At 44.6% G+C, this 26,452-nt stretch overlaps 1 protein-coding gene across 2 annotated transcripts in view; it reads left to right on the top strand.

Annotated features, from left to right (window-relative positions):
- The first annotated feature begins 5,306 nt into the window (after positions 1-5,306).
- Positions 5,307-26,452, top strand: part of GARRE1 (granule associated Rac and RHOG effector 1) — a 1,402,647-nt gene continuing 1,381,501 nt past the window's right edge. For both annotated transcript variants that reach the window (XM_044081683.1, XM_044081682.1), the window contains exon 1: positions 5,307-6,209. In XM_044081683.1, the coding sequence (XP_043937618.1) occupies positions 5,721-6,209 (489 nt within the window). In that variant the 5' untranslated portion in view covers positions 5,307-5,720. The remainder of the gene's footprint in view (positions 6,210-26,452) is intronic.

Below are 26,452 nucleotides of genomic sequence, written 5' to 3'. Positions count from 1 at the left end.
GAAGGGGGTGGTCAGCCCAAAAACCTTCCTCGGATTAGTCTGTTTCTGGAGGCGTTTAAAGCAGGCCCATCTACCTATTGGGTGTCCCCTCCGGCCTACCCGCTGGTAGATCTCATAACTACCAGGGGGTGGAAGGAGCCGGACACTGTAGAAGCAATCCCCAGAAGACCTGATAAAATCCTTAGTCCCCCAACAGTCAGGGCGGCGTGGAGCAAGGGTTCCCCAGTAGATGCCATGGTGGTGGCGGCTGCCACCAAAAAGGAACTGGCTCAGGAAAGTTCCTCGGTGTATCCTCTCGACAAGGAGTCTCGGACGATTGACTGCATTGGAAAGCGGATGTTCACTTCTGCCACCTTCTCCATAAGGGTGCTGAACTACTTGGCACACGTGATTCAACTTCAGCGGGACCTAATCAAAGAGTACGCTGGGTCACCCCTGGAGTCCATGTCAGCCGAGGACAAAAGAACCTTCTCGACACGAATGGCCACTCTAAAGTTGGTTTCCAACACTTCTATGCAGCTTCTCTCCCATGCCAAGGAGGTGGTGGCTAGAGCCAGCGGAGCAGGCATTGCCTTGCGGCACCATGCTTGGCTCCGCCTTTGCGATTTTGCAGAACCCTTCAAGGCATCCTTCGTGAACGCTCCTTTTGACAGTTCTACCTTGTTTGGCAAGACCGTCCGCGATACTCTACTCCAGAGCCAGAAAGATGGGAAGACGTCTGCCGTCGGAATCCGCTTCTCGGCTCCTCAAAGGTCCTTTTCCAGGAAGCAGAGAGGACAAAAGAAGATGTGGTTCCAGAAATCTCAACAACTCCGTTTCGCTCCGGACCCTTCGTCCTTCAGATGCACGGGAGGACGAGGTTGACGCCGGCCCAGAGGCAGAGGGGGGCCGAAGAATTTCGGGTCGAGGGAACCTTTTTCCAACTGACCCACGCAGCAACCCTCAGGGGTTGCCCGACTGCTCCTCTCTGGAGGCAGTCGGGGACGTTTTTCGGAACACCTAGCACATTGTGAGTCCATCACGACAGATCGCTGGTTGCTCCGAATAATATCCAGAGGTTACTCTATTCCCTTCTTGAATCCACCCCCTCAATTGGGGCACCTCGCCGATGTCCCACCCAATCAGAGGAAGGCAGCAGCTTTAGAGATAAGAGCTGCTAAGTAAAAGAGCCATCCAGCACGTCCCCCTAGACCAGTCCGGATTAGGCAATTACTCCAGGTTTTTTTTGGTGCCAAAAAAGACGGTGGACTTGAGGCCAATTCTCGACCTGTCTAGATTGAACCTGTCCGTTGCCAATTAAAAATTCCGGATGGTCACCATTCAATCTATTCACCCCCTCCTACAGGAGAACAACTGGATGTGCTCCGTAGACCTCAAGGATGCGTACTATCACAGTCTAATGAACAGGCGATCCAGGAGATTTCTCCGCTTTCGGTTAGGGGCCAATCATTATCAGTTCAGGGTCCTCCCTTTCGGCCTCACCACAGCCCCAAGGGTGTTCACCAAGATCATGGCAGTTGTAGCGGCTCACCTGAGGCTTCGGGGGATACAGGTCTTTCCTTACCTGGACGACTGGCTCCTCGTCGGTCCCACCGGGCATCTACTATGCTCAGCCAGGGATTATTTCATGCGTCTGGCCCACCAGTTGGGGATCACCATAAATTACAAAAAATCGTCCCTTCAGCCTGCTCAGTTCCTGTACTTCATAGTGGCCAGAATAGACATGCTTCAGTCCAAGGCCTTTTCTGACATTGGACAGACTCTGCAATCTAACTCTCCATGTCTTAGCCCTTCTCAAGTCTCCGGCCCCATCAGCGGAATTGGTCCTGAGGGCTCTAGGGACTATGGCAGCGGCCATCAACCTTTCACCCCTAGCCTGCTTGAATATGATGGTTCTTCAATGGACCTTACAGGTGCAGTGGTCCATCCTTCGATATCCATTGTACTCCCCGATTCCCCTCAGTTGGGTTTGCAGGGAATCTCTAGTTTGGTGGCTCCATTCCTGAGAGCTTTGGGAAGGACGGCCCTTTTTGATGCCTCTACCCCAAGCCGCGGTGACCACAGACTCTTCTCGCCGTGGGGGGGGGGGGGGCATTGCATTGGCAGAACCGTCCAAGGCACGTGGACTTTAACAGAGACCGTTCTGCATATCCATGTTCTGGAGATGGGGGTGGTGCTTCTAGCGTTGCAAGCTCTCCATGCCCTTCTTCCTCTAGGGACTATTGCAATTCAGACAGACAATATGTCCATCGTCTGGTGCATCAACAAACAGGGGGGAACCAGGTCTTACCCCCCTTTGCCGAGAGGCCGTGAGAGTTTGGGAGTGGGCGATATCCACCAACCGTTTTCTGTTAGCAACGCACATTCCGGGTCGGTCCAACATTCTAGCCGACAATCCGAGTCGGACTATCCTCTCACTTTACGAGTGGTCTCTGAACCCCTTAGTAGCGAAACAGATCTTCCTCAAATGGGGTCAACCTTGCTGCGATCTGTTCGCATAGCCTTTGAACGCAAGTGCAGCGGGTTTTTTGCTCTAATCCCTCCTCCGGGGGAGACCCCCTGAGACGCTGTAATTCATGCTTGGCCATCCGGTCTTCTTTATGCTTATCCTCTTCCTCCGTCAATGACAAAATCCTTGCAGAAAGCTCATCTGTTGGGGAGCAAAGTTATCCTCATAGCCCCATTCTGGCCTCGTCTAACCTGGTTCCCATACCTACGGTCTCACCTCATGGCTCCTCCTTGCATCTTAGATCCCATTCCGGATCTGATTTCTCATCCTTCGGGATTGAAAACTCCGTACCTGGACGACCTCAAGCTTTCGCTTGGTTGATCCAGTTCCCTTAGTGGCTAGGACTCTTGGCATCTCACCCGCAGTGAAATCCATCCTGGTGGTGGCACATAAACCTTCTACCAGGAAAGTCTATAACAGTAAATGGAAACGTTTTTCTATCTGGGCCGGGCAAAGGAATCTGAACCCCTTTACGTCTCCTATTCCAGCAGTACTTCAGTTCTTATCCCACATCTTTCATCAAGGGGCCAGTTCTTCAACTGTGAAGGTTCAAATGGCGGCCATTTCCCACTTTCACATAGGAGACAACCTTGGTCCTTTAGCTTCCTGTAAGATCTGTGAGACTTTCTTGAAGGGTACCTTCCTTTTAAGGCCTCCTGTCAAGAAAGCGGTCCTTCCGTGGGATCTAACCTTAGTCCTCCAGGCTCTTACTGACCCCCCCCCCCCCTTTGAGCCTGCAGCTTCGGTTGACTTGAAGTATTTGTCTTGGAAAACTGCCTTCTTGATTGCTATTACCTCAGCTAGAAGGGTGTCTGAGCGTCAGGCTCTTTGTACTAAACCTCCGTATCTTGTCTTCCATAAGGACAGAGTATCCCTCAGGACTAATCCCTCCTTTTTACCCAAAGTGGCTTCCGAGGCTAACATCATCCAATCCATTAATCTGCCCGTTTTCTTTCCTAACTACCAGAACAAAGGAGAGTACAGACTACATTCATTAGATGTGCATAAACAATTGGGCTTTTGTTTGCACAGAACATCTGCCTCGCGTAAGTCGGCGCAGCTCTTTGTCTCCTTTGCTAAGCCATTTCTAGGCAAATCATTAACGAAGGTGACTCTAGCTAGGTGGATATCCCACTGCATTTTACTTGTGTACAAAATTTCTGATCGGCCTGAGCCCATAGGGGTTCGTGCTCATTCTACCCGTTCTATGGCTACTTCTGCCACTTTTTGGTCAAGGGTACCCTTGGATGACATTTGTTTGGCCACTACTTGGGCTTCCTCTCGTACCTTTATTTCTCGTTATAAATTAGATCTGATATCCAGAGGTAGGGCAGCCTTTGGCTCTGCAGTGCTCTGGAATATTCTTCCTTGAGGACCTCCCAAGTTTTTGGTAGCTGGGGACTCTGTCCCACAGGTTGCTGATCAAATGAAGTTAACTACTTCAGATAAAGAAGTTATGTACTCACCATAACGTTCCATCTGAGTAGGTAACTTAATTTGTTATTCATTATCTGGTTCATAGTGTGTTGTTGTAACACGTCCCAGCTCCTCATACCCACATTACTTTGCAGTAGTGTTCTCTGCCTGATCACACCCAGGATTCACTGGAGAAGCATGCCTGACCTCCTCATACTTGTCGCACTGTGAAGGAATGCCCCTTGCCACCTGTTCTGCAGATATCTGGATCCACCCAGAGTATCCATATCTGATCTTTAGCATCTGGACTACATGAATCCTCTATATGGCAGACAGTAGAAGACACCTGTGTGGATGAAATTAAACTGGGATTTTTTTTTTTTGTTTGCCTTCACTCCCTCTCCAGCTGTTATAAGTAAATCCACAATGCATCAGTATTGGGCAGGACGAAGGTGTGCTCTAGCTTTTTCTACTGGAAAAATATGGCACTTAGTATGTTCTAGTTGTATAATTTGTTTTTGTTTTATAAATTCTTCCCTAAAAATAATTGATGCATTCAGCCTTTTCAGTTGTATTATGTGACTGTAAAATGTACCGAAAAGAGAGAAATGTGCACAGAGGTAACAACTGGAAAGTTAGTCTGTTAAGCATTTTGTCTTGAGTATAACTGGAAACATTTCTATGGCAGCAGTGTTTTCTTTTTTAAAGCCGTTGGATATGTGAACTGCTTTGAATATAAACATTTAACAGTTATGTTGAGCTGAATTGCTTACACACAAACCTTTAATTTTGTATTGATTTATGATTAATCTCTTTATAAGGACAGTGCACAGCAGGAGATAACTTTTTAACAAATTTCAGTGTTCCATAACCTTTAAACTTTTTTTTTTTTTTTTTTTTTTACACAGGAAATGACCTAGAAGCCTTACAAATACATATGATCATTCTTGCCTCAGAATACAATTGATGGCATACTGAATCTGGAAGCGCCACTTGTTTCCGTTATAACATTACTAACTACCTCAGCAGGCAAAAGGAAAGGAGGAGGAAGCTTGCAAAAACAGAAACACCCCAGTTTTGGTACCTTGAACTAGTGAAGTCTTCAGCATAGCATTTCAGTATTAAGAAGCACTACAGGAAAAGTAACTAGCTGACAGACTGGCTCTGTCAGGCTTCAAAGAAATTTACAAAGTTATACGTGAATTATTTTTTGTTCATTTTTGAAGAAAGTCTTGGCACTGTACAGCTACACATTTAATTTTATTTGAAATCACTGTTGATCGGTGTTTAAAAAATGCTAGTTTATTATATATAATATTTAGAAGATATCTATATATATATATATATATATATATATATATATATATATATCTATATAAACTTTTCATTGAAGTACATATAGTAGCATTTGAGACACAATCGATGCAGTTGTGTTTCAAGTGATACTTATATTGTACTTTGACAGACTTTTTATGTTTTTGTACAGAAGTACTTCATGGATAAGTACTGTGTAAAAATATGCAGAAAGTAATATTTTACAGCATATTTTGATGCTTGTCATTTGCATTTGGAGTAGAATTCAACTGCAGCAGGGCTGCACCAAATGCAGAAAACACTGTTCAGCAAATCTGCTGCCTTTTTTTTCTCTGCTGCTGTGCATAATTGAGATACCATCCTATAGAAATGCCTTTTAGGAAATGTCTTCACCCTGTCCTGTATTATTCTCATACAAAGCTGTCACTTTGAAGGAAAATATTTAATTGTTACTGTAAAGAAGTGTATACAGGCTGGTCTTATGCATTGCTGCAGTGCCCAGGAAAGTAAAATGGACTATAAGCGGCGCTTTTTGCTCGGCGGGTCCAAGCAGAAAGTGCAGCAACACCAGCAGTACCAAATGCCTGAGCTAAGCCGGACCTTTAGCGCACCTTTGGCTTCTGCTACATCATCTTTGTCCTCCTCAACTGCTACAGGTGTTTGCACTCAGCAAGCCCCCAATGCCACTCCAGTTGCAGACATCCAGCAGGGGATTTCCAAATATCTGGATGCACTAAATGTATTTTGCAGAGCTAGCACTTTTCTCACAGACCTCTTCAGCAACGTTTTTAGAAACTCTCACTACTCTAAAGTGGCTATGCAACTGAAAGACGTGCAGGAACATGTCATGGAAGCAGCAAGTCGTCTCACAGCAGCAATAAAACCAGAAATCGCAAAAATGTTGATGGAATTAAGTGTTGGTGCAGCAAATTTTAAAGATCAAAATGAATTCAGTCTTCAGGACATAGAGGTATGTTTTAGATTTTTCACTCGTGTGGTAGTCTGCTGGTTTAAGGTAGCATGTTTTGTGATAGTTTGTATTCTTAAATTGTGTGTTTGCCTAATTGGTTATATAAACAAGGTGTTAAGTTGTACTTACTATTATGTGCTCTGAGTAGTTGCATGTTAGAAGTTTTTTTCATGAAATGACAAGTAGGAATGTCTGGTAAGCCAAAAGTGTATCAGCTTCCACTAAAGCTTAATAACAGAAAAAGTCACCAAAATCTGTCCCAATAGCACTGAAATAAGCACCAGCACGTATCCAGTCCAAAATTGAATATAACAAGTTTATTCACTTAATCTGTTGAGCGCTTTCATCATACAAAAGACTTCATCAGAACTGAATGAATCTTCTGATGAAGTCTTTTGTATGATGAAAGCGCTCAACAGATTAAGTGAATAAACTTGTTATATTCAATTTTGGACTGGATACGTGCTGGTGCTTATTTCAGTGCTATTGGGACAGCTTTTGGTGACTTTTTCTGTTATTTGGTCGACTGGTCCCAGTTTTCGTATTTCCACTAAAGCTTGTTGAAGGCTGCTTGTGATATTTTGGCACTTGGATTTAAGTTCAGCCCTTCTTTTTCTGGTTCTGAAAACCAATTCAGAGCACTGCCCTTTGGACTCGCCACAGCCTTCCCGGATGTTTACCAAGTGTATGATGGTAGTAGCAGCTCACCTGAGGCTAAAAGGATTCCAGGTGTTTCCCTGTCTAGATGATAGGCTCATTACTGCTTAGTAAGGCATCAACTGGTGCAAGCCGGGGATTACGTGCTTCAGATCTCCAACCTCCCTTGGAATTACGATAAGTCTAGCAAAATCAAGCTTGACTCTTGTGCAAGATCTAGAATTCATAGGAACGCAACTAAACACTACAACCCAAGTAGCTTCACTACATATGCATCGCTTATTTCTGTGTGACTTACTATATCCTCCATCTCCTCTGGCAAAGTTAGTGCTATGGGCCCTGGGTTCAGTGTCACCTGCTACCCTAGCCCCATAACAATGTTTTTTATCCGAATTCTACAATGGACCTTGGCGATTCAGTGGTCCATTCTTTACCAACCTCTGTCATTTCCCATCAGACTGATTCCAATTTGTAAACGTCATATCCAGTGGTGGATACAGTCAGATGAATCGATCTTTGGGCAGGCTGTCTCCCCCCCCCCCCCCAATCCAATAGCCACAGTGACCACAGACGCTTCCCAATTGGCGTAGGGGAGCATTACAAGTGGTAGATGGTCCAAGGTACATGGTCCCTGTACGAGACCAAGCTGCATATCGGTGTTCTCGAGACATTCTTCCACTGGACATGTCAGTGTGGTAGATCAACAGGCAAGGAAGAAACCGATCCTGCCCCTTGTGTAAAGAGGCCATGAGAGTCTGGGAGTAGGCAGTCCCTTCAGAACACTTTCTAATTGCAACACACATTCCAGGGAAGACTGGTGTGCTGCTGGGACAGACTCTGCAGATCCATTCTCATTCCTTGCGAGTGGTTCCTACGTTGATCAGTAGCAAGCAGGATTTTCAGCCATTGGGGCCAGTCTTGCTGTGACTTGTTTGCCTCTCCTGTGAACAATAAATGCAGCAAATGCTTTGCTCTGACTCGCAAGTTTCACTTAAAAGCTTCGTCAGGCGTCTGAAACAGCAAATGTAAAAGCAGTTAAATAGTTTAATTAAACGGATCATGTTACTGTTTTTAAACCTGGTAATGTAATTGTTTCAGTAAGGGTTTTAAAGGTGCAGTTTCATTTAAGCCTAGTGAAATATGAGCTTTAAATCTTAAAATCCACTTAAATCCCTCTAGTTCAGTCTGTTGTATTATGACACTTCCACATATAGTTTTATTTAGTCTAGATAAAATCATAAAATTAAAAGTATGATGAGCATTATTATTTAAAATGTTTATACCCTGCATTAGTGTCCAGTTTCCTGTTTAAGATAAATTACTACTTGTATGATCTTTGTTTCCTGTTTGTTTTTCCAAAATAATATGCATTGCATAGTTGACAAGTAGCTAAATATACTATATTTCTAGTGTCACAATTCCCATAAACATGCATGTTAAGTAATTTTCCAGTGACAGGATGTATAAAATTATTCACGTTAATATTTGTACAATGCACACATTTATTACAGATATACGTTCCCCTTTTGTTAGTAGTAAAATGATTGCAACTCTTGGGCCGTTCCTTATAACACAATTTGTTTTTGATATTACATATTTTATAGCCAAATATTGGTCTATCTCCTATCTTCTTTTATTTCAGGTGTAGCTGTCATTATTGGCCAGTATTTATTAATTATAGATTTAACAACAGTGCTTTTTTGATTGTATGTCAGCATACAGCTTCTTAAATTCTTATCTGATGTTTACTTTTTTGTGATTGTGGGTGTTATCTGTATTTCTTACAGCAAAAACAGTGTGGTGTCTAGGCTACGTCCATTTATGATGCTCTCTCTAGTATTAATTGTCAGTTTTATTATAACCTCGATCTATAAAATTCATTAGCGGTCTTGTCTAGCTGAGATACCATATCCTGATCAGTAGTATGTAGTCTAGCAATATGTTTCATCTGATTTTTAACCATATTAAAAATGAAAGATGGTTGCATACTTGTTCAATCAAAAAATAAGTTAAATTCACTTAGTGTCCTGGTCCCAAGTAAATCTAAATCATCCACAAATCTGTAATAAAAAATATTTTTAAAAAACAAATAGACATACTATACTTCATTTTCCATGTGAACATCACAATATTGGCATTGGTGTTTGCTGCAGGTGTGCCCATGGTTGCTCCTATATTTTGTTTATATAACTGCGTTGCGAACAAAAATATATTATTCTCTAAAACAATATGTGGTAAATCACATGTATTCTGTGTTTTAGAAGTGTCAGTCTGAGTATTCATTCAAGAAATTTTTAACACTCTCTATATACCAATGATATTTAGTATATACGTTAAAAGATGGTCAACATCCATGATTACCAACAAATACACGAATATTCTTCTCTCTAGACCAGGCATATAGCTCATTAAGAAAATGTGAATAGTCTTTAATGATATATGCAGAATCCAGCCATTTATTTAACTCCATGTCTATATATTTTGAGATGGGTTTTGTAGCCCATCCCCATGCAGACACTGTCAGTCTCGTGTGTGGTCTGTTCTGCGATTTATAGAGTTTAGGAATACCATAAATAAAGGGTGTAATGGGTGATGTAGTAGTGAGATAATTAAAAATTAAACATTTCATGTAATGTTAGTTACATTTATAATAATATTTCTCCATTCATTTTTAGTCATGTTTTTATAATTATTCGTGTTAAGCAGTTCATACATAGTTAATAAATAATAATCCATAGCTAACACTCCAATGTCGCCACCCTTGTCGGCACTTTTTATGATAACTTGGCCATTTTGTTGTAAGGAATTCATAGTATTATACTCGGTCAAATTGCAAACAGAACTTTTCGACTGATATTGATAAAGTAAATATGCAACTTGTTTTACAGCTCTCTCAAAGGCTTGAATAACAGGTTTGTAATTGGGTATAAAAGTTCTTTCTGTTCATTCTGTGTGTTAAAAAGCAAACTCACGTTAAGAGACCTAACGTATTACTTAATTTCAGCCAGTACTTGAGAAGCATCGATATGTGCAGGGACAAAGGTGAGTCCCTTTATTAAGTACTGATATTTCATGTTTATTTAGTTTGAACCTGAGTAGATTAAACATAAATCCTTGTTGCACATTCAAGTTCGGTCAAAGATCTTCTTGACCAGCCATTGATCTTTCTTCCCTGTGGATTGTATTTCTGGCTCATTTTCCATATTTATGGTTTTATAAATGGTAACTGATCCTGCAACTGCAGAAAGTCCACCGGATCAAGCACTGAAACAATATTTGGATCTATGAACACTGGTGGTGGTTGTGTGTGTAGAACTGATTCGGTTCTATGAGTGTCATCTTCCAGTTGTGATTGCTCATGACATATTGAGGAATTTCGTTTCTGATTGAACCAAGTAAAAGTCTGACCGGTTTTGAAATCATTAGTCTCAATTTTCTTTTTTTCGTCTCAATCAAACTTTTCTCCATTATGTTTACCCTTTCAGTGCCTTCATAAAGTAAATTGGTACATTGATTAAGCTCAACTTTTTCAATTAATTCATAATACAGTTTTACTATGTAGCGTTTTCTCTAGTGGCTGAAAGAAAGTATTCATCTGATGTTCTTCGTGTTTCACTGTTGCAGTCATTACATTAGGGTTATCCTGCTGGCAGGTTGCCCTCAGTCGGCCTGAATTCCAAAGTCTTGGGTCCTGCGTCGGTTGCTGTCGCTTCTTCCCTGACGTCAGGTCGTCAGTGGTATAAAAGATGCAGCCGATGCTATTTTCTTCAGTCTTTCTTGCCACACGGTGCCCAAAGCCGAAGCAGTTAGCAAGTGCCGGTCGGCCGACTCCTGAAATTTTTCGTGTTAGAGTTTCAGATCCGAAGTCTTCATTAAAAGCCAAGTACCCCATTGGGGAAACTTTTTTTTTTCTTTCTCTAGACCGATGTCCGAAAAAGTTAATTGCATTTCTTGTGGGAAGCAAATACCTCGTAAGGATTCTCACTCTTACTGTATTCCTTGCCTAGGGCCCTGACCACGACGTTGCTAGTTGTCGGTTTTGTGCTAGATTTAACCAACGCACTATTAAGTGTCTGAACGATTTTGCATTAAGCAATTTTGGGCGAAGATTTAATTATACAATGTTGTCCGATTGCCATCCGACTACCGGAGTTCACAAAAAGTGCAAAGAAAAGGACAGGCAACCGAGGTCCAAAACTGATGACGAAGCTTCTCCTAAGCAAGTCGCTGGTTCGCCGGTTCTCAGTGAGGCGCTTTTGCAGCCCCTGACGCCTGCTGCTTTAGGCCACTAATGACTCCCACGTGGAGTAGACCAGGCCACAGGAAGCTCAAGGTATTGGAGCCTCTAAGATTATTCCCTCAGATGGGTCCGGAGCAGCTGAGCAGGCATCGGCTTTTGAGGGTGTATTCAGACCTAAACAGTTGTATATTAAACCGACTTCAAAGAGTAAAACACCTTTAAAGACAACGAAGCAAGTTCATCAGCCACAAGGACAGGCCTCCATGCCCAAAAAACAGATGCTCAAAATGGCCGAAGATTTAATTACCTTCATCAGGGGTTCCCATCCCTCTCCTGATAAGAGGCCTAGGCAAGAGACAGACTATGAATCTTCAGATCAGGATGTCCTTCAAGGATGCATCTGCAGTCCTTACAAATGGGTTGTCCTGTCGTCAGGCAGCCCTTCGGTCGGCCGGATTCCAAAGTCTGGGTCTGGCCTCGGCTGGTGTCGCACTTCACCCGACGTCATCTCTGCTGGTCTTCGGGTATAAAGGCATCAGCCGACGCCATTTTCCCCAGTCTTTCTTGCTGCGTGGCGCCCGAAGCAGAAGCTGTTCGCAAGTGCCGGTCGGTCAGATCCAGAGATTACTACTACCGAATATTACTTCGAAGACTTCTAAAAAGCTAAGTACCCGCTGGGGACTCTTTCTTGCCTCAGCCGATGTCAGAAAAAGTGAATAACTGTTTAACTTGTGGGAAACAAATACCTCATAAAGATTTCCACTCTTACTGCTTACCTTGTTTAGGCCCAGACCACGACGTAGCAGCTTGTTTAGCCTGTGCTTCCTTCAACCGACGAACGCTTAGGCGTCGGTCGGAGTTTGCTGAATAGTTTTTCGGCTCAGATTTTGCGTACATTATGCCGTCGGATCCTCCGACTACTCAAATTGTTAAAAAACGCAAAGAAAAAGACCGACACTCGCAGTCCACGGTTTCGGCCGAAACCACGGTTAAGCAAACCGCGAGTGTCTCGGTTTCGGCCGAAACCGAGCAAACGGGTCAATCTACAGCCGAATCCATGACCACTACCGAGGCCCCTTCTACCCTAGTTGAAACGGCCTCTGAAGTTTTGCCTACTAATGTGGTTTCTCCAGAATTATCGGACACCATCCCTTTGGATGTCTCTACCCCAGCACGTGGTGCTGCTAGGCCTCCTGCAGCCATGTCTATAAAGGCCTTTGCCAGGGCTAAAGCAGCCAAAACTGCTAAGTCTGTGCCTGTTAAGCCCCCCTCTCACAGGCCCAGTTCCAGTTCCCAAATGCTTACTCTAGCAGAGGATCTCATCTCTTTAATAAGGGGATCCCAATCTCACCCAGACAGGGCCTCTCAACCTCCAGAAAAGAGACCTAGAACAGAGCCCCCTGAGCCAGTGTCCTCAGATGACTCTTCTGATGATACAGACAATACAGATCATCCAGAGGCTCCTTTTTCTACTTATGAAGATTCCGATGCTGAAGAATCTATTCCTTCTGCCTCTCCACCAGAGGAATTTTCCTTTGGGGAAACCTTACATGCCATGAGAGAGCAATTCCAATGGCAGGGACAAGATTTCTCAGATTCAAGAAAAAGGCTTAGGACATTTTTACACCTACCGCAACATAGGCCCTTAGCTATACCTCCAGTTCTTCCTGTTGTGGATGATGCATTTAATGATGTTTGCACTGCTCCTGATACTTTACCTCCAGCCCCTGCCAAGCCCGATAGGTTTTACAGGGTACCGGACACTCATCACCACTTATACAAGGCTCCCTTTGCAGATCCTGAGACTATCTCACAGGGGCCTAAGGCAGTAGCTTCAACCTCAGCGAAAAACCCTCTCCCTTCTGAAAGGGAATCCAGGTCCTTAGAGAGATGGGGTAAAAAAGTATACACATCCGCTACTCTCTCAGCTAGAGCTTTTCAACTGTCAGTTTCATATGATCCAATACCAAGAGTTTATGCTTGATCAGTTAACTAAGAAACTGTCCTCTGATGATTCCTTAGATAAGAAATATGTTCTAGAAATGGTGAATAACATTCAGCAGGTTAGTAACCATTCTTTAAAATGTGGCTATGATGCACTGGAGGCTTCATTTAGATCAGCCATGACTTGGCACAGTTATAAGAAGGCATGCAGGGTTGAAAGAACAGGTCTTGCCGGATCATGTTAAAGCAAAGCTATTAGATGCTCCTATGGATAAGGTCCGTCTATTTGGTTCTCCTGCCCAACAAGTAATGAAGAAAATGGAAGAGAAGGCAAAATCTGTACAAACAGTTAAAGATTTCCTACAGGTTCAGCCCCCAAGATTTAGCAGGAACTGGCCTTCCAAAAATTGGTCCTTTCCAGACTCCTCTAAAACTCAGAGAGGCAGGAATAGACGTTCCAGAGGCAGAAATCAATCCAGAGGAGGTGCCTACAGGGGCGCCAGTGGCAAGGCAATAACCAACGAGGCACAGATACAACCACTGCCACTGCAACAGGACAATCACAGTGACTTGGCTCTCACACCGCCTACCAGGGAACAAATAGCAGCACCCTTAGGCGGAAAGTTAGCCTTATTTTCAAAAAACTGGCACCATATCACAAGAGACAAGTGGATCTTGCAAACTATAGACCAAGGCTACAGGTTTCATTTCCACACCTTACCAGTAAAAAGAGGAATGCCAAACCTACCACCAAATCAAAAGACAGAAGCTCTAAAACAAATAGCTCAATTAACAAAGATGAGAGCTGTGGAAAGGGTACCACCTACAGAACAGGGCAAGGGATTTTACTCCAGACTCTTCCTAGTACCAAGAAAAGAGAAAAGTTGGAGACCTATTCTCGACCTGTCCGCCTTAAACACATTCATCATTGTTCCAAAATTCAAAATGCTGACCCTACAGCAACTTCTTCCCATGCTGGGCAAGGAGTATTGGCTGGTGACTCTAGATCTCAAGGAGGCATACCTGCACGTCCCCATACGACCAAATTGCAGAAGATACCTCAGATTTCTTGCAGGATCAGAGCATTATCAATTCTCAGCATTGCCCTTTGGCTTATCTACTGCGCCCAGAGTGTTCACGAAATGCCTGGCATCAGTAATCGCTCATTGCAGGCTTCAGGGAATCCAAATTTATCCATACCTGGACAACTGCCTGATACAAGCGGACAACAAAAGCAAGCTGACACAAGACTTACAGAGAGTCATTTGCTTACTACAAGCCCTGGGATACACAGTCAATTTAAAAAAGTCAAGACTGATACCATCCCAAACAAGAACATTCTTGGGTGCAGAATTGGACACAGTAAAACAGATGGCATTCCTAACTGCAGAAAAACAAGAACAACTTCTTCTTGGCATTAACAAAACAGAACAAACTAACAGCAAGGAAAGTACTGCAGGCCTTGGGCTTCATGGCATCCTGCATAATCCTGGTCCCCCATGCCAGACTGCATATGAGAAAGCTACAGTGGTACCTAAAGAATTTATGGTCTCAACACAGGCACAGCTTGGAAACCGAAATACCACTAATCCCAAGCCTGAAACAAGAGTTCCTATGGTGGGCTCAGGCATGCCAGTCAAACCCAGGTTTGTCCTTCCACAATATTCAAACAAGCCAAACCATCACAACGGACGCCTCAGACCTCGGTTGGGGGGCCCACATGCTGGACAAGTGCATTCAAGGCTTATGGACTCCAGAGCAGCTGCACCTGCACATAAATCAAAAAGAAATGCTGGCAGTAAAACTAGCAATCCAGAATTTCAGACCATTCCTCAAAGAAGGCCAATTGATGATAAGGACAGACAACACCACAGTCATGTGGTACATCAACAAACAGGGAGACACTCATTCATACCCCCTATGCCGCATGGCTCTGGACCTATGGAATATAGCTCTGAGCTACAACATTCAGTTACAGGCAATATTTGTACCGGGAAAAGAAAACATCCTAGCAGACATGTTAAGCAGAACTACCTCGGATGCTCACGAATGGATGCTACACCCGGACATCTTCAAGGCCATCACAAAGAAATGGGGAATGCCACAAGTAGACCTATTCGCATCCCCACTCAATCACCAGCTCAAGAAATTCTGCACAAGGACATACCACCCACTTGCTTGGAAGGTGGACTCTCTATCCTTCAGTTGGAAAGGCCTGACAGCATATGCATTTCCACCCCTTCCTTTGATGCACAAGGTACTACTGAAAATCAAAGAGGAACGTCCAAGGATAACTCTGATAGCTCCAAATTGGCCAAGACAACATTGGTATCCATTGCTGAGGAGCATGTCTCGGGGGGGAAACGTGGACACTACCCTTGATTCCTTTGATGTTAACTCAGAGCGACTACAACATCCTGCACCCAAACCTGAAAACTCTGCAACTGACTGCCTGGAACATTACATAAGAACAACTAACCCAGATTTATCCCAAAAGGTTAAAGACATTATCCTTGAGGCCCGCAGACCTTCAACAAGAAGGAACTATGCAGGAAAATGGAAAAGGTTTGTCATTTGGAGTACTGAAAGAGGGAAAGATGTGTCAAAGGTAGATATTGCCAACATCCTGGAGTATTTGCCAGAGCTTCTCCATACAGGCCTGTCCTATTCATCCATCAAGATACATGCATCAGCTATTTCTGCAGAATACAGCTTCGATCCCCCTGTCTTCTCGCACCCTCTGCTCAGGCAGTTCCTGAGAGGAATTAAGAATGTAAAACCTCCTAGGAAACCACCATTACCAGCATGGGACTTGAACTTTGTGCTAGAAAAATTGACACTCCCTCCATTCGAACCAGCAGCAACAGCAGATCTTCAACACCTATCCTGGAAAACTGCTTTTCTACTGGCAATTACTTCAGCAAGAAGGGTTTCAGAGCTACAGGCTTTAATGGCAGTACAACCCTTCCTAATCTTCCATCAAGATAGAGTATCCATGAGAACTAATCCTACATTTATGCCTAAGGTGGTATCCAGAGTGTCTCTAAACCAGGCTATCCACCTACCTACCTTCTTTCCCAATCCACAGAACAGAGGGGAAAGACTTCTGCATACCTTGGATGTACATAGACAGTTGCGCTACTACCTGGACAGAACCAAGGGCAATAGAAAAACTGACCAGCTTCTAGTAGCTTGTGCAACAGGAAGGGAAGGAAAAGCAATTTCCAAACAGACAATCTCCAAGTGGATAGGAAATTGCATAAGATTCTGTTACTCCTACCATGGAAAGCAAATTCCACAGAACATAAGGCCTCATTCTACAAGGGCTACAGCCACTACCACAGCTTTCTTACGAGGAGTGGCTACCAAGGACATTATTGAGGCGGCTACTTGGACCTCCGTGCATACATTTGCCAAGCATTATAACTTACCTATACTCTAGATCCCGAGCAGGGTTTGCCACTGCTGTTCTGCAAGGGATCCTAACTACACCATAATTCTTCTTCCTCCTCCCCTAGTTTGGCTATGGTATTCTACCCATTTGTAAGGACTGCAGATGCATCCTTGAAGGCCATAGTACAGTTTTGTACCTACCATAAATGTAGATGTCCGATCAGGATAGCATCTGCAGTCAGGATTACCCACCCTCCTTCCCCTCTGTGGTACTCCTAGGGTATTTGCCCCCTAATAGCTAGCTGGGGGGGGGGGGATCTCTTATGGTGTATTTGTTTGTATATATGTACATACATGCTTATTTGTTTTTGTGTTTGCCTTCTACCTTTTTGGAAATATTGGCATTTACCCAAAAATTTAGCTATCCAAGAGGGCAACTGGCATCTGGGGCAAGAAACACTGAGGAAAATGGTGTCGGCTGATGCCTTTATACCCGAAGACCAGCAGAGATGACGTCGGGTGAAGTGCGACACCAGCCGAGGCCAGACCCAGACTTTGGAATCCGGCCGACCGAAGGGCTGCCTGACGACAGGACAACCCATTTGTAAGGACTGCAGATGCTATCCTGTTCGGACATCTACATTTATGGTAGGTACAAAACTGTACTTTTCCATTTCTTCTGATTCCTTTTCTGATCAGGAATATTCTCTTCCCTCCTATGAGGACTCTGATGCTGAAGAATCAATTCATTCAGCTTCTCTCCTGAGGACTACTCTTTTGGGGGAACCTTGCATACCATGAAGGGAGCACTTCTTCTGGGAGAGCCAAGATTTTTCAGAATGTAAGAAAAGGCTCAGAGACTTCCTTTTACTTCCTCAACACAGGCCTCTAGCTATTCCACCTGTGTTGGACATTGTAGATGTTTTATCGGAGTCCAGTCTGATCTCTGACTCTAACTCCAGCTCCTGTTAAGCTGGACGGATACTACAGGGTCCCTGACTCTCATAAATTCCTTTTCAAAAACTCTTCTGTAGACATAGAAACTATATATGTTCATCGTGTTTCACTGTTGCAGTCATGACTGTAGGGTTCTCCCCTGCCGGCAGGCAGTCCTCGGTCGGCCAGAATCCCAAAGTCTGGGTCCGGCGTCGGCTGTTCAGCCATGCTCCCTGACGTCAGAGCGCCAGGAGTACAAAGCTGACAGCCGACGCCATGTTCTCCAGTCTTTCTTGCCGTGCAGTGATAGTTCGTAAGTGCCGGTCGGCTGATTCCTGACGATTGTTTCTAAACAAACTTCAGTCCGAAGACTTTCTTCTCCTACTCAAAGCTAAGTACCCCGTTGGGGAAACTTTTTTCTTGCTCCAGTCCGATGTCAGAAAAAGTTAATAATTGTATTTCATGTGGGAAGCAAATACCTCATAAGGATTTTCATTCTTACTGTATTCCTTGCTTAGGCCCTGACCACGACGTAGCTAGTTGTTTGTTTTGTGCTAGATTCAATCAACGTACTATTAAACGAAGGTACGATTTTGCATTTCATTACTTCGGTAGGCGTTTTAATTACAAAATGTCGTCGGATACGGTTCCGGCTACCGGAGTTCACAAACGACGCAAGGACAAAGAGAGGCCTCTGAGGTCCAAATCAGACTATATCGCACAAGCAGAGCCAGCTTCAGGTTCGGCCGTCGTCAGTGAGGCGCTTTTGCAGCCCGTCGGCCATTTCGGAACCGATAGCCGAAACGCACTCCCACGAGGAGCCAACTAGGCCTTTGAATATTTCTGTTGCAGGACCCTCGGACAATGCTCCTTCGGATGGGTCTGGAGCCGCTGTGCAGGTACCGGCTTCCGAAGGGGTTTTCAGGCCTACTCAGCTTCTAATAAAGGCAAAGCCAAAGACAAAGGCAAAGACTCCTTCAAAATCAAAGACTGCAGCCCAGGCCTCTAATGATCCGGCTCCCAAGTCTCAGAAACAGTTACTTAAGATGGCGGAGGACTTACTTACTATGATTAGGGGTTCACATCCCCCTCCAGATAAAAGGCCAAGGCAGAAAGTTTATGACTCCTCTGATCAGGCTTTTGTTTCTTAAGTTTCTTCTTCTGACCAGGAATATTCTTTCCCTCTTTGAGGATTCTGATGCTGAGGAATCCATTCCTTCTGCTTCTCCCCCTGAGGATTTCTCTTTTGGGGAAACTTTGCATGAAATGAGGGAACATTTCCACTGGGAAGGACAGGAGTATTCAGAATCTAAGAAAAGACTAAGGGATTTTCTTCTTCCCCAACATAGACCCCTGGGTATTACTCCTATTTTGGATATTGTGGATGATGCTTTTTCGGAGGCTAACTTAACTCCTGACTCTCTTCCTCCAGCTCCTGTTAAGCCAGACAGATACTATAGGGTTCCTGATTCCCACCAGTTTTTATACAAAAATCCTACTGCTGACCCTGATTCACACCAGTTTTTATACAAGAACCCTACTGCTGACCCTGAAACCATTTCTCAGGGTCCTAAGGGCGTAAAGGCCGCTAATGCTAAAAACCCCATTCCCACTGAGAAGGATTCCAGATCTTTAGAAAGATGGGGCAAAAAAGTGTACACTTCTGCTACTTTATCTATTAGGGCTTTAAACTGTCAGTTTCATATGCTGAAACACCAGCAGTTTCTCCCGTCTGTTCTAAAACAAAAGCTAACTTCCATTTCCGCCTGTGCAGATAAGGAGCTACATGACTTAATGCATGCCACTGAACAAGTTGGGAAGCATGGTTTACACTGTGGATTTGATGCTTTGGAGGCTTCTTGTAGGGCTGCTGCCTCTGGCACAGTAATTAGAAGGCATGCATGGTTAAAGGAACAAAATTTGCCCGATCAAGTAAAAGCTAAATTATTGGATGCTCCAATTCAGCATAATATTTTGTTTGGATCTAAAGCTGAAGAGGTGATTAAAAAGATGGAGGACAAGGCAAAATCCATGCAAACAGTTAAAGATTTCTTACAAGTACAGCCACCCAGATTTAGTAGGAATTGGCCTACAAAAAATTGGTCCTTTCCCTATTCAGACAGGCCTCAGAGGGGTAGATACAGATGCTCCCGAGGAAGGCCTTAAACGCAAGCCTCTTGTAGACCAAGACAATGGACTGCTTCCACCCCTAGGGGAGGAGAGGACAGGTCGCAAGCTCATAGGAAACAGACTCAATGACTCCCTCTGTTGGGCTGCAGGAACTTCTTGCCTGGAAGCCCCTCTCGGAGGAAAACTTTCTCATTTTCACCCAAATTGGACTCGTATAACCCAAGACAAGTGGGTTCTGGATGTAGTTTCAAGAGGTTGCAAATTCCATTTTCATACCCTACCAAGGCCAAGCGGATGGCCAGATCTTCCAAAACATCAATGGTCAGAGGCCTTAAACCAGGTGGAAGCTCTCTTGGCTATGAAAGCCATAGAACTAGATGTCCTTCAAGGATGCATCTGCAGTCATCACATATGGGTTGTCCTGCCTCAGGCAGCCCTTCGGTCGGCCGGATTCCAAAGTCTGGGTCCGGCGTCGGCTGATGTCGCCCTCTTCCCGACGTCAGAGCGCCTGGGGTATAAAAACGTCAGCCGACGCCATCTTCCTCAGTCTTTCTTGCCGCGTTGTGCCCGAAGCAGAAGCAGTTCGCAAGTGCCGGTCGGCCAGCTCCTGTAATTCAGCTACCGAAAAAAGCTAAGTACCCCGTTGGGGACTCTTTCTTGCCTCAGCCGATGTCAGATAAAGTTAGTAATTGCTTAACTTGTGGGAAACAAATACCTCATAAGGATTTCCACTCTTACTGCCTCCCCTGCCTAGGCCCAGACCACGACGTCTCTGCCTGTTCAGCCTGTGCTTCCTTCAACCGACGCACTCTTAGACGTCGGGCTGAGTTTGCAGAGGAATTTTTTGGGGCTAGTTTTTCGTACAATATGCCGTCGGAGACTTCGACTTCACATTTAACAAAGAAATGGAAGGACAAGGACCGACACGCGGGCCGCGGTTTTGGCTGAAACCACGGCCAGGCCTACCGCGAGTGTCTCGGTCTCGGCTGAAACAGAGTCCTTGGTACTTCGACCCCCGAAACCGCTCAACCGACAACCTCTGCCCCGGAGGCCCCTGCTGAGTCGGTTATTGAATTTCCTTCAGAAACTGGTGTCTTGGAAACTTCCGACACCATTCCTCTAGACAAAACTACACCAGCACGTGGTGCAGCCAGGCCTCCTGCATCCATGTCCATAAAGGCATTCACCAGGGCTTAAGCTGCTAAACACACAAAAGCAATGCCTCCCAAGTGTTATTCCTCAGGGACCCTCTACAAGTTCACAGATTCTAACTTTAGCAGAGGACCTTATTTCCTTAATTAGGGGTTCTCAACCCCATCCGGACAGGGGCTCTCAAACTCCTCTAGACAAAAGGCCCAGGGTTTAGCCCTCTGATCCCCACTCCTCAGAGGAAGCCTCTGATGGCTCTGCTCTCTTGGACTACCAGGAGAAGGTTTTTTTCGGCCTACGAGGATTCTGATGCAGAGGAATCCATCCCCTCGGCCTCCCCTCCTGAAGAACTATCCTTCGGGGAGACCCTTCACACTATGAGAGAGCATTTCAAATGGCAGGGCCAGGAATTCTCTGATTCCAGGAAAAGATCAAGAACTTTTCTGCATTTACCTCAGCATAGACCTTTGGCTATTCCTCCTGTTTTGAATGTCATTGATGACGTGTACTCTGAGTCTAGCATAACCCCCGACACTCTTCCTCCGGCCCCTGTCAAACCCGATAGGTACTACAGGGTCCCGGACTCGCATCATTTTCTTTACAAGGCCCACTCTGCTGATCCAGAAACTATTTCCCAGGGCCCTAAAGGGGTTGCAACTGCCACTACTAAAAATCCACTCCCCTCTGAAAGGGAGTCCAGGGCTTTAGAGAGATGGGGTAAAAAAGTGTATACTTCTGCTACTCTTTCTATGAGGGCATTAAATTGTCAATTTCATATGATACATTACCAACAGTATTTGTTAGATGAATTGCATAAGAAGCTGTCTTCACCTGAACCCCTAGAACGCAAATCACTTCAGGATCTGGTACATAACTCCCAGCAGGTTAGCAACCATTTCTTGCAGTGTGGTTATGATGCATTGGAAGCTTCATGTAGGTCAGCTATGACAGGTGCAGTCATACGTAGGCATGCTTGGCTGAAGGAACAATCTCTGCCAGACCATGTTAAAACTAAGCTTCTGGATGCTCCACTGGAGAAGCAAAAGTTATTTGGCTCCACTGCTCAGGAGGTCTTAAAGAAATTTGAGGAAAAAGCAAAATCTGTACAAACAGTCAAAGATTTTCTACAAGTCCAACCACCAAGATTCAGCAGAAATTGGCCTACCAAGAATTGGTCCTTTCTGGACACAGAAAGATTTCAGAGAGGCAAGAACAGGCGTGCCTGAGGTAGAGGGCAAGCTAGAGGCTCCTACAGAGGACGTCAATGGCAGCCTCCCAACCAGAGAGGTAGTGCAGGACCTACAACTGCTACACAAGGACAGACTCAATGACTTTGCTTTGACTCTGCCGACCAGGGCTCAATTAGAAGCACCTTTGGGGAAGCACCTTTGGGCGGAAAGCTTTCTTTATTCTCAGAAAATTGGCACAGTATTACAAGAGACAAATGGACACTGCAAATAATAGACAAAGGATACAGGTTCCATTTTCACACATTGCCAAAAAGAAAATGCATGCCAGACCTGCCACCAAATCAAAGGGCAGAGGCTTTGGAACAAATCTCCAACTTAATGCAAATGAAAGCTATAGAAAAGGTTCCTCTTTCAGAACAAGGCCAAGGATTTTATTCCAGACTCTATTCCTTGTTCCAAGAAAAGAAAATCAATGGAGGCCTATTCTCGACTTGTCCGCACTGAATACTGATCTCATTGTGCCAAAATTCAAAACGCTGACTCTACAGCAACTCCTTCCCATGCTGGGCAAGGGGTCTTGGCTGGTGACTCTAGACCTCAAGGAGGCATACCTGCATGTCCCTATCAGACAAAGTTGCAGAAGACACCTCGGATTTCTTGCAGGTTCAGAGCATTATCAATTTTCAGCATTGCCCTTTGGCTTATCTACTGCGCCCAGAGTATTCACGAAATGCCTGGCATCAGTAATTGCACACTGCAGACTTCAGGGGATTCAAATATACCCATATCTGTACGACTGCCTTATACAAGCGGACAGCCAACAAACTTTGGTAAAGGATTTGAGTTATGCCATCCACCTACTGCAGGCCTTGGGATACACAGTCAACTTTCACAAATCAAGACTTGTTCCATCCCAAAGAATAACTTTTCTGGGTGCGGATCTAGATACAACCACCCAAATGGCTTTTCTCACAGAAGAAAAACAGACAACTACCGGATTACTTCAAGAATCTGACAAGACAAACTCAGCTTACTGCAAGGAAAATTATGCAGGCCCTGGGTTACATGGCATCTTGCATTCTTCTGATTCCACAAGCAAGGCTGCATATGAGGAGACTACAATGGTATCTAAGGAGTTTATGGACTCAGCACAGTCACAGCTTAGAAACTTTGATCCCACTCATTCCATGCCTCCAAAAGGAATTTCTGTGGTGGGCTCAAGCAAGCCAGTCAAACAGGGGTCTGCCCTTCAGCAAACCAATAGCCAGCCAAACCATTACAACGGACGCTTCAGACCACGGTTTGGGAGCACACATGGAGGGCAGATGTATTCAAGGACTATGGTCACAAAGGGAGCTACGCATGCACATAAACCAAAAGGAAATGCTGGCAGTGATACATGCAATTGAGGCCTTCAAACTCTTTCTGCATCAAGGCCACCTGCTAATAAGGACAGACAACACCACAGTTATGTGGTACATAAACAAGCAAGGAGGCACCCATTCCTACCCTCTTTGCAGACTGGCAATGAATCTATGGGAACTTTCCTTGAAACTCAATATAGAGCTGCAATCCCAGTTTGTGCCAGGAAAAGACAATATACTGGCGGACAGCTTAAGCAAGAAATATCATGGATGCACACGAATGGATGCTGCACCCAGACATCTTCCTACAGGAAACACTATCATGGGGAAGGCCGGACATAGATCTTTTTGCCTCCCCCCACAATCATCAGCTGAAGAAATTCTGCTCAAGGGCATACCACCCACAAGCATGGAAAGTGGACGCTCTCTCTTTCAGCTGGAGAACCCTAACAGTGTATGCATTTCCACCTCTTCCATTAATGCCCAGGGTCTTACTGAAGATCAGGACAGAGCAGCCAAAAGTGATTCTGATAGCTCCGGACTGGCCAAGACAGCACTGGTACCTACTGTTAAAGAGCATGTCACGCACAAAACCATGGCCTCTTCCTCAATGGCCACTTCTCCTGACACAGCACAATTACAAAACTCTGCATTCCAACCTGAAAACCTTGCAACTAACAGCCTGGAAAATACCTAGACTCCTCCTCAAGATAACCTATCCAAGAGAGTGAAGGACATCATCATGGAAGCTCGCCGGCCTTCCACAAGAAAGGCATATTCAGCAAAATGGAAAAGATTACACACTTGGAGCACCACAAAGGGCCTAGATGCAACAGTGATGAACATGGTGCATATCCTGGAATACTTGGCAGAAATGCTCCACAATGGCCTGTCTTACTCTTCCATTAAAATTCATGCTTCAGCAATTTCAGCAGAGTACAAAACTGATCCACCTGTCTTTTCTCATCCTCTCCTAAGACAATTTCTAAGAGGAATTAAAAACATTAATCCTCCAAGGAAACCTCCAGTGCCTACTTGGGACCTTAACTTCGTGTTGGAAAAACTAACTCTGCTTCCCTTTGAACCAGCAGCATCTGCGGAACTACAGTTCCCATCTTGGAAGACTGCCTTCCTTCTGGCCATAACCTCAGCAAGAAGAGTATCTGAGTTACAGGCCCTCATGGCAGTACAGCCATTTCTTATTTTTCATCAGGTCAGAGTCTCATTGAGAACCAATCCTTCATTTATGCCAAAGGTGGTATCCAGGGTCTCATTAAACCAAGCTATTCACCTGCCTACCTTCTTTCCAAATCCACAAAACAAAGGGGAGAAACTTCTGCACACCCTGGACATACACAGACAGTTGCGCTACTACTTGGACAGAACCAAAAGCTACAGAAAAACTGACCAGCTGCTGGTAGCATATGCTGCTGGTGCACAAGGAAAAGCAATTTCCAAACAGACAATTTCAAAATGGATAGGGAATTGCATTAGTTTTTGTTATTCCTTTCATGGAAAAACTGTGCCAGCTAACATTAGACCTCATTCCACCAGAGCCACTGCCACCTCCACAGCCTTCTTAAGAGGGGTGGCTACCAAGGACATTCTAGAAGCTGCTACATGGAGCTCCGTGCATACATTTTCCAAGCATTACAATTTACCTTTATATTCCAGATCCAGAGCAGGCTTTGCTACGGCAGTCCTGCAGGGCATTTTAGCTACACCATCCTTTACATAGATCCTCCACCCCCAGATTGGCTATGGTATTCTACCCATATGTGATGACTGCAGATGCATCCTTGAAGGACATAGTACAGTTTTGTACCTACCATAAATGTAGATGTCCGATAGGTATGCATCTGCAGTCAGGTTTACCCTCCCTCCTTCCCCTCTTTGGTATTTATTGGGTACTTTTCCCTCTCTTAGCTAGCTGGGGTTATCTATTATGGTGTATTTGTTTTATATATATATATATATATATATATATATATATATATATATATATTTCTGTGCATGTTTGGAATTTATTGCATTTCTCCAAATTTAGCCTTCCTTTGATGGCACCTGGCATCTGGGGCAAGAAACAGAGGAAGATGGCGTCTGCTGACGCTTTTATACCCCAGGCGCTCTGACGTTGGGGAGAGGGCGACATCAGCCGACGCCGGACCCAGACTTTGGAATCCGGCCGACCGAAGGGCTGCCTGAGGCAGGACAACCCATATGTGATGACTGCAGATGCATACCTATCGGACATCTACATTTATGGTAGGTACAAAACTGTACTTTCCACTTTCAGAGATGGGACAAGGTTTTTACTCAAGGCTCTTTCTAGTCCCCAGGAAACAAAATTCATGGAGACCCATTCTGGATCTGTCAGTCTTGAACACTTTTTTCTAGAGATACCAAAATTCAAGATGCTTACTCTACAGCAGCTACTTCCAACGCTGACCAAAAATGCATGGATGGTAACTTTGGATTTAAAGGAGGCATATTTACACATTCCCATCCGGCAGGAACGCAGAAAATACCTCAGGTTCAAGGCCGGATCGAGGCACTATCAATTCTCTGCGCTGCCCTTTGGATTGTTTACTGCGCCCAGGGTCTTCACCAAATGCCTGGCTCCAGTAGTAGCTTATTGCAGACTCAAGGGAATTCAAATTTACCCTTATCTGGATGACTGTCTTATTCAGGCAGACAGCAAGGATGTCTTACTCCAGCATCTAGAGTTTGTTCAGAATCTTCTCAAGTTCCTGGGATTCACTGTAAACATAAAAAAGTCAAATTTGACACCGTCACAACAGATAATTTTTCTGGGCGCTTCTGTAAACACAACAACCCAGATGGCATTTCTGACATAGGAAAAACAATTACAGCTGGCCTCAACTTTCAAAACCTTGGCAACTTTAACTCGGCTATCTGCAAGGAGATTCCTGCAGGCTTTGGGTTACATGGCCTCCTGCATCCTTCTCGTACCATATGCAAGACTACATATGAGGAAAATACAGTGGTACCTAAAAAGTGTATGGTGTCAGCATTGCCACAGTTTAGACATACTGATCTCCGTCCTGCCTGGTCTTCAAAAGAAATTTCTTTGGTGGTCCAAGGCATGTACTCTAAACAAAGGAAAACCCTTCTGTCTGCCTCCTGCCACTGAAATACTGACCACGGACGCCTCAGATGATGCATGGGGAGCCCATTTACAGGGCAACTGTCTACAGGGTCTATGGACAAAGGATCAGA

This window comes from Protopterus annectens, chromosome 8.part1, assembly GCF_019279795.1.
Source record: "Protopterus annectens isolate FY-2018-M chromosome 8.part1, PAN1.0, whole genome shotgun sequence".
Taxonomy (NCBI): Eukaryota; Metazoa; Chordata; order Ceratodontiformes; family Protopteridae; genus Protopterus; species Protopterus annectens.
This window is presented reverse-complemented; position numbering and strand designations above follow the sequence as displayed.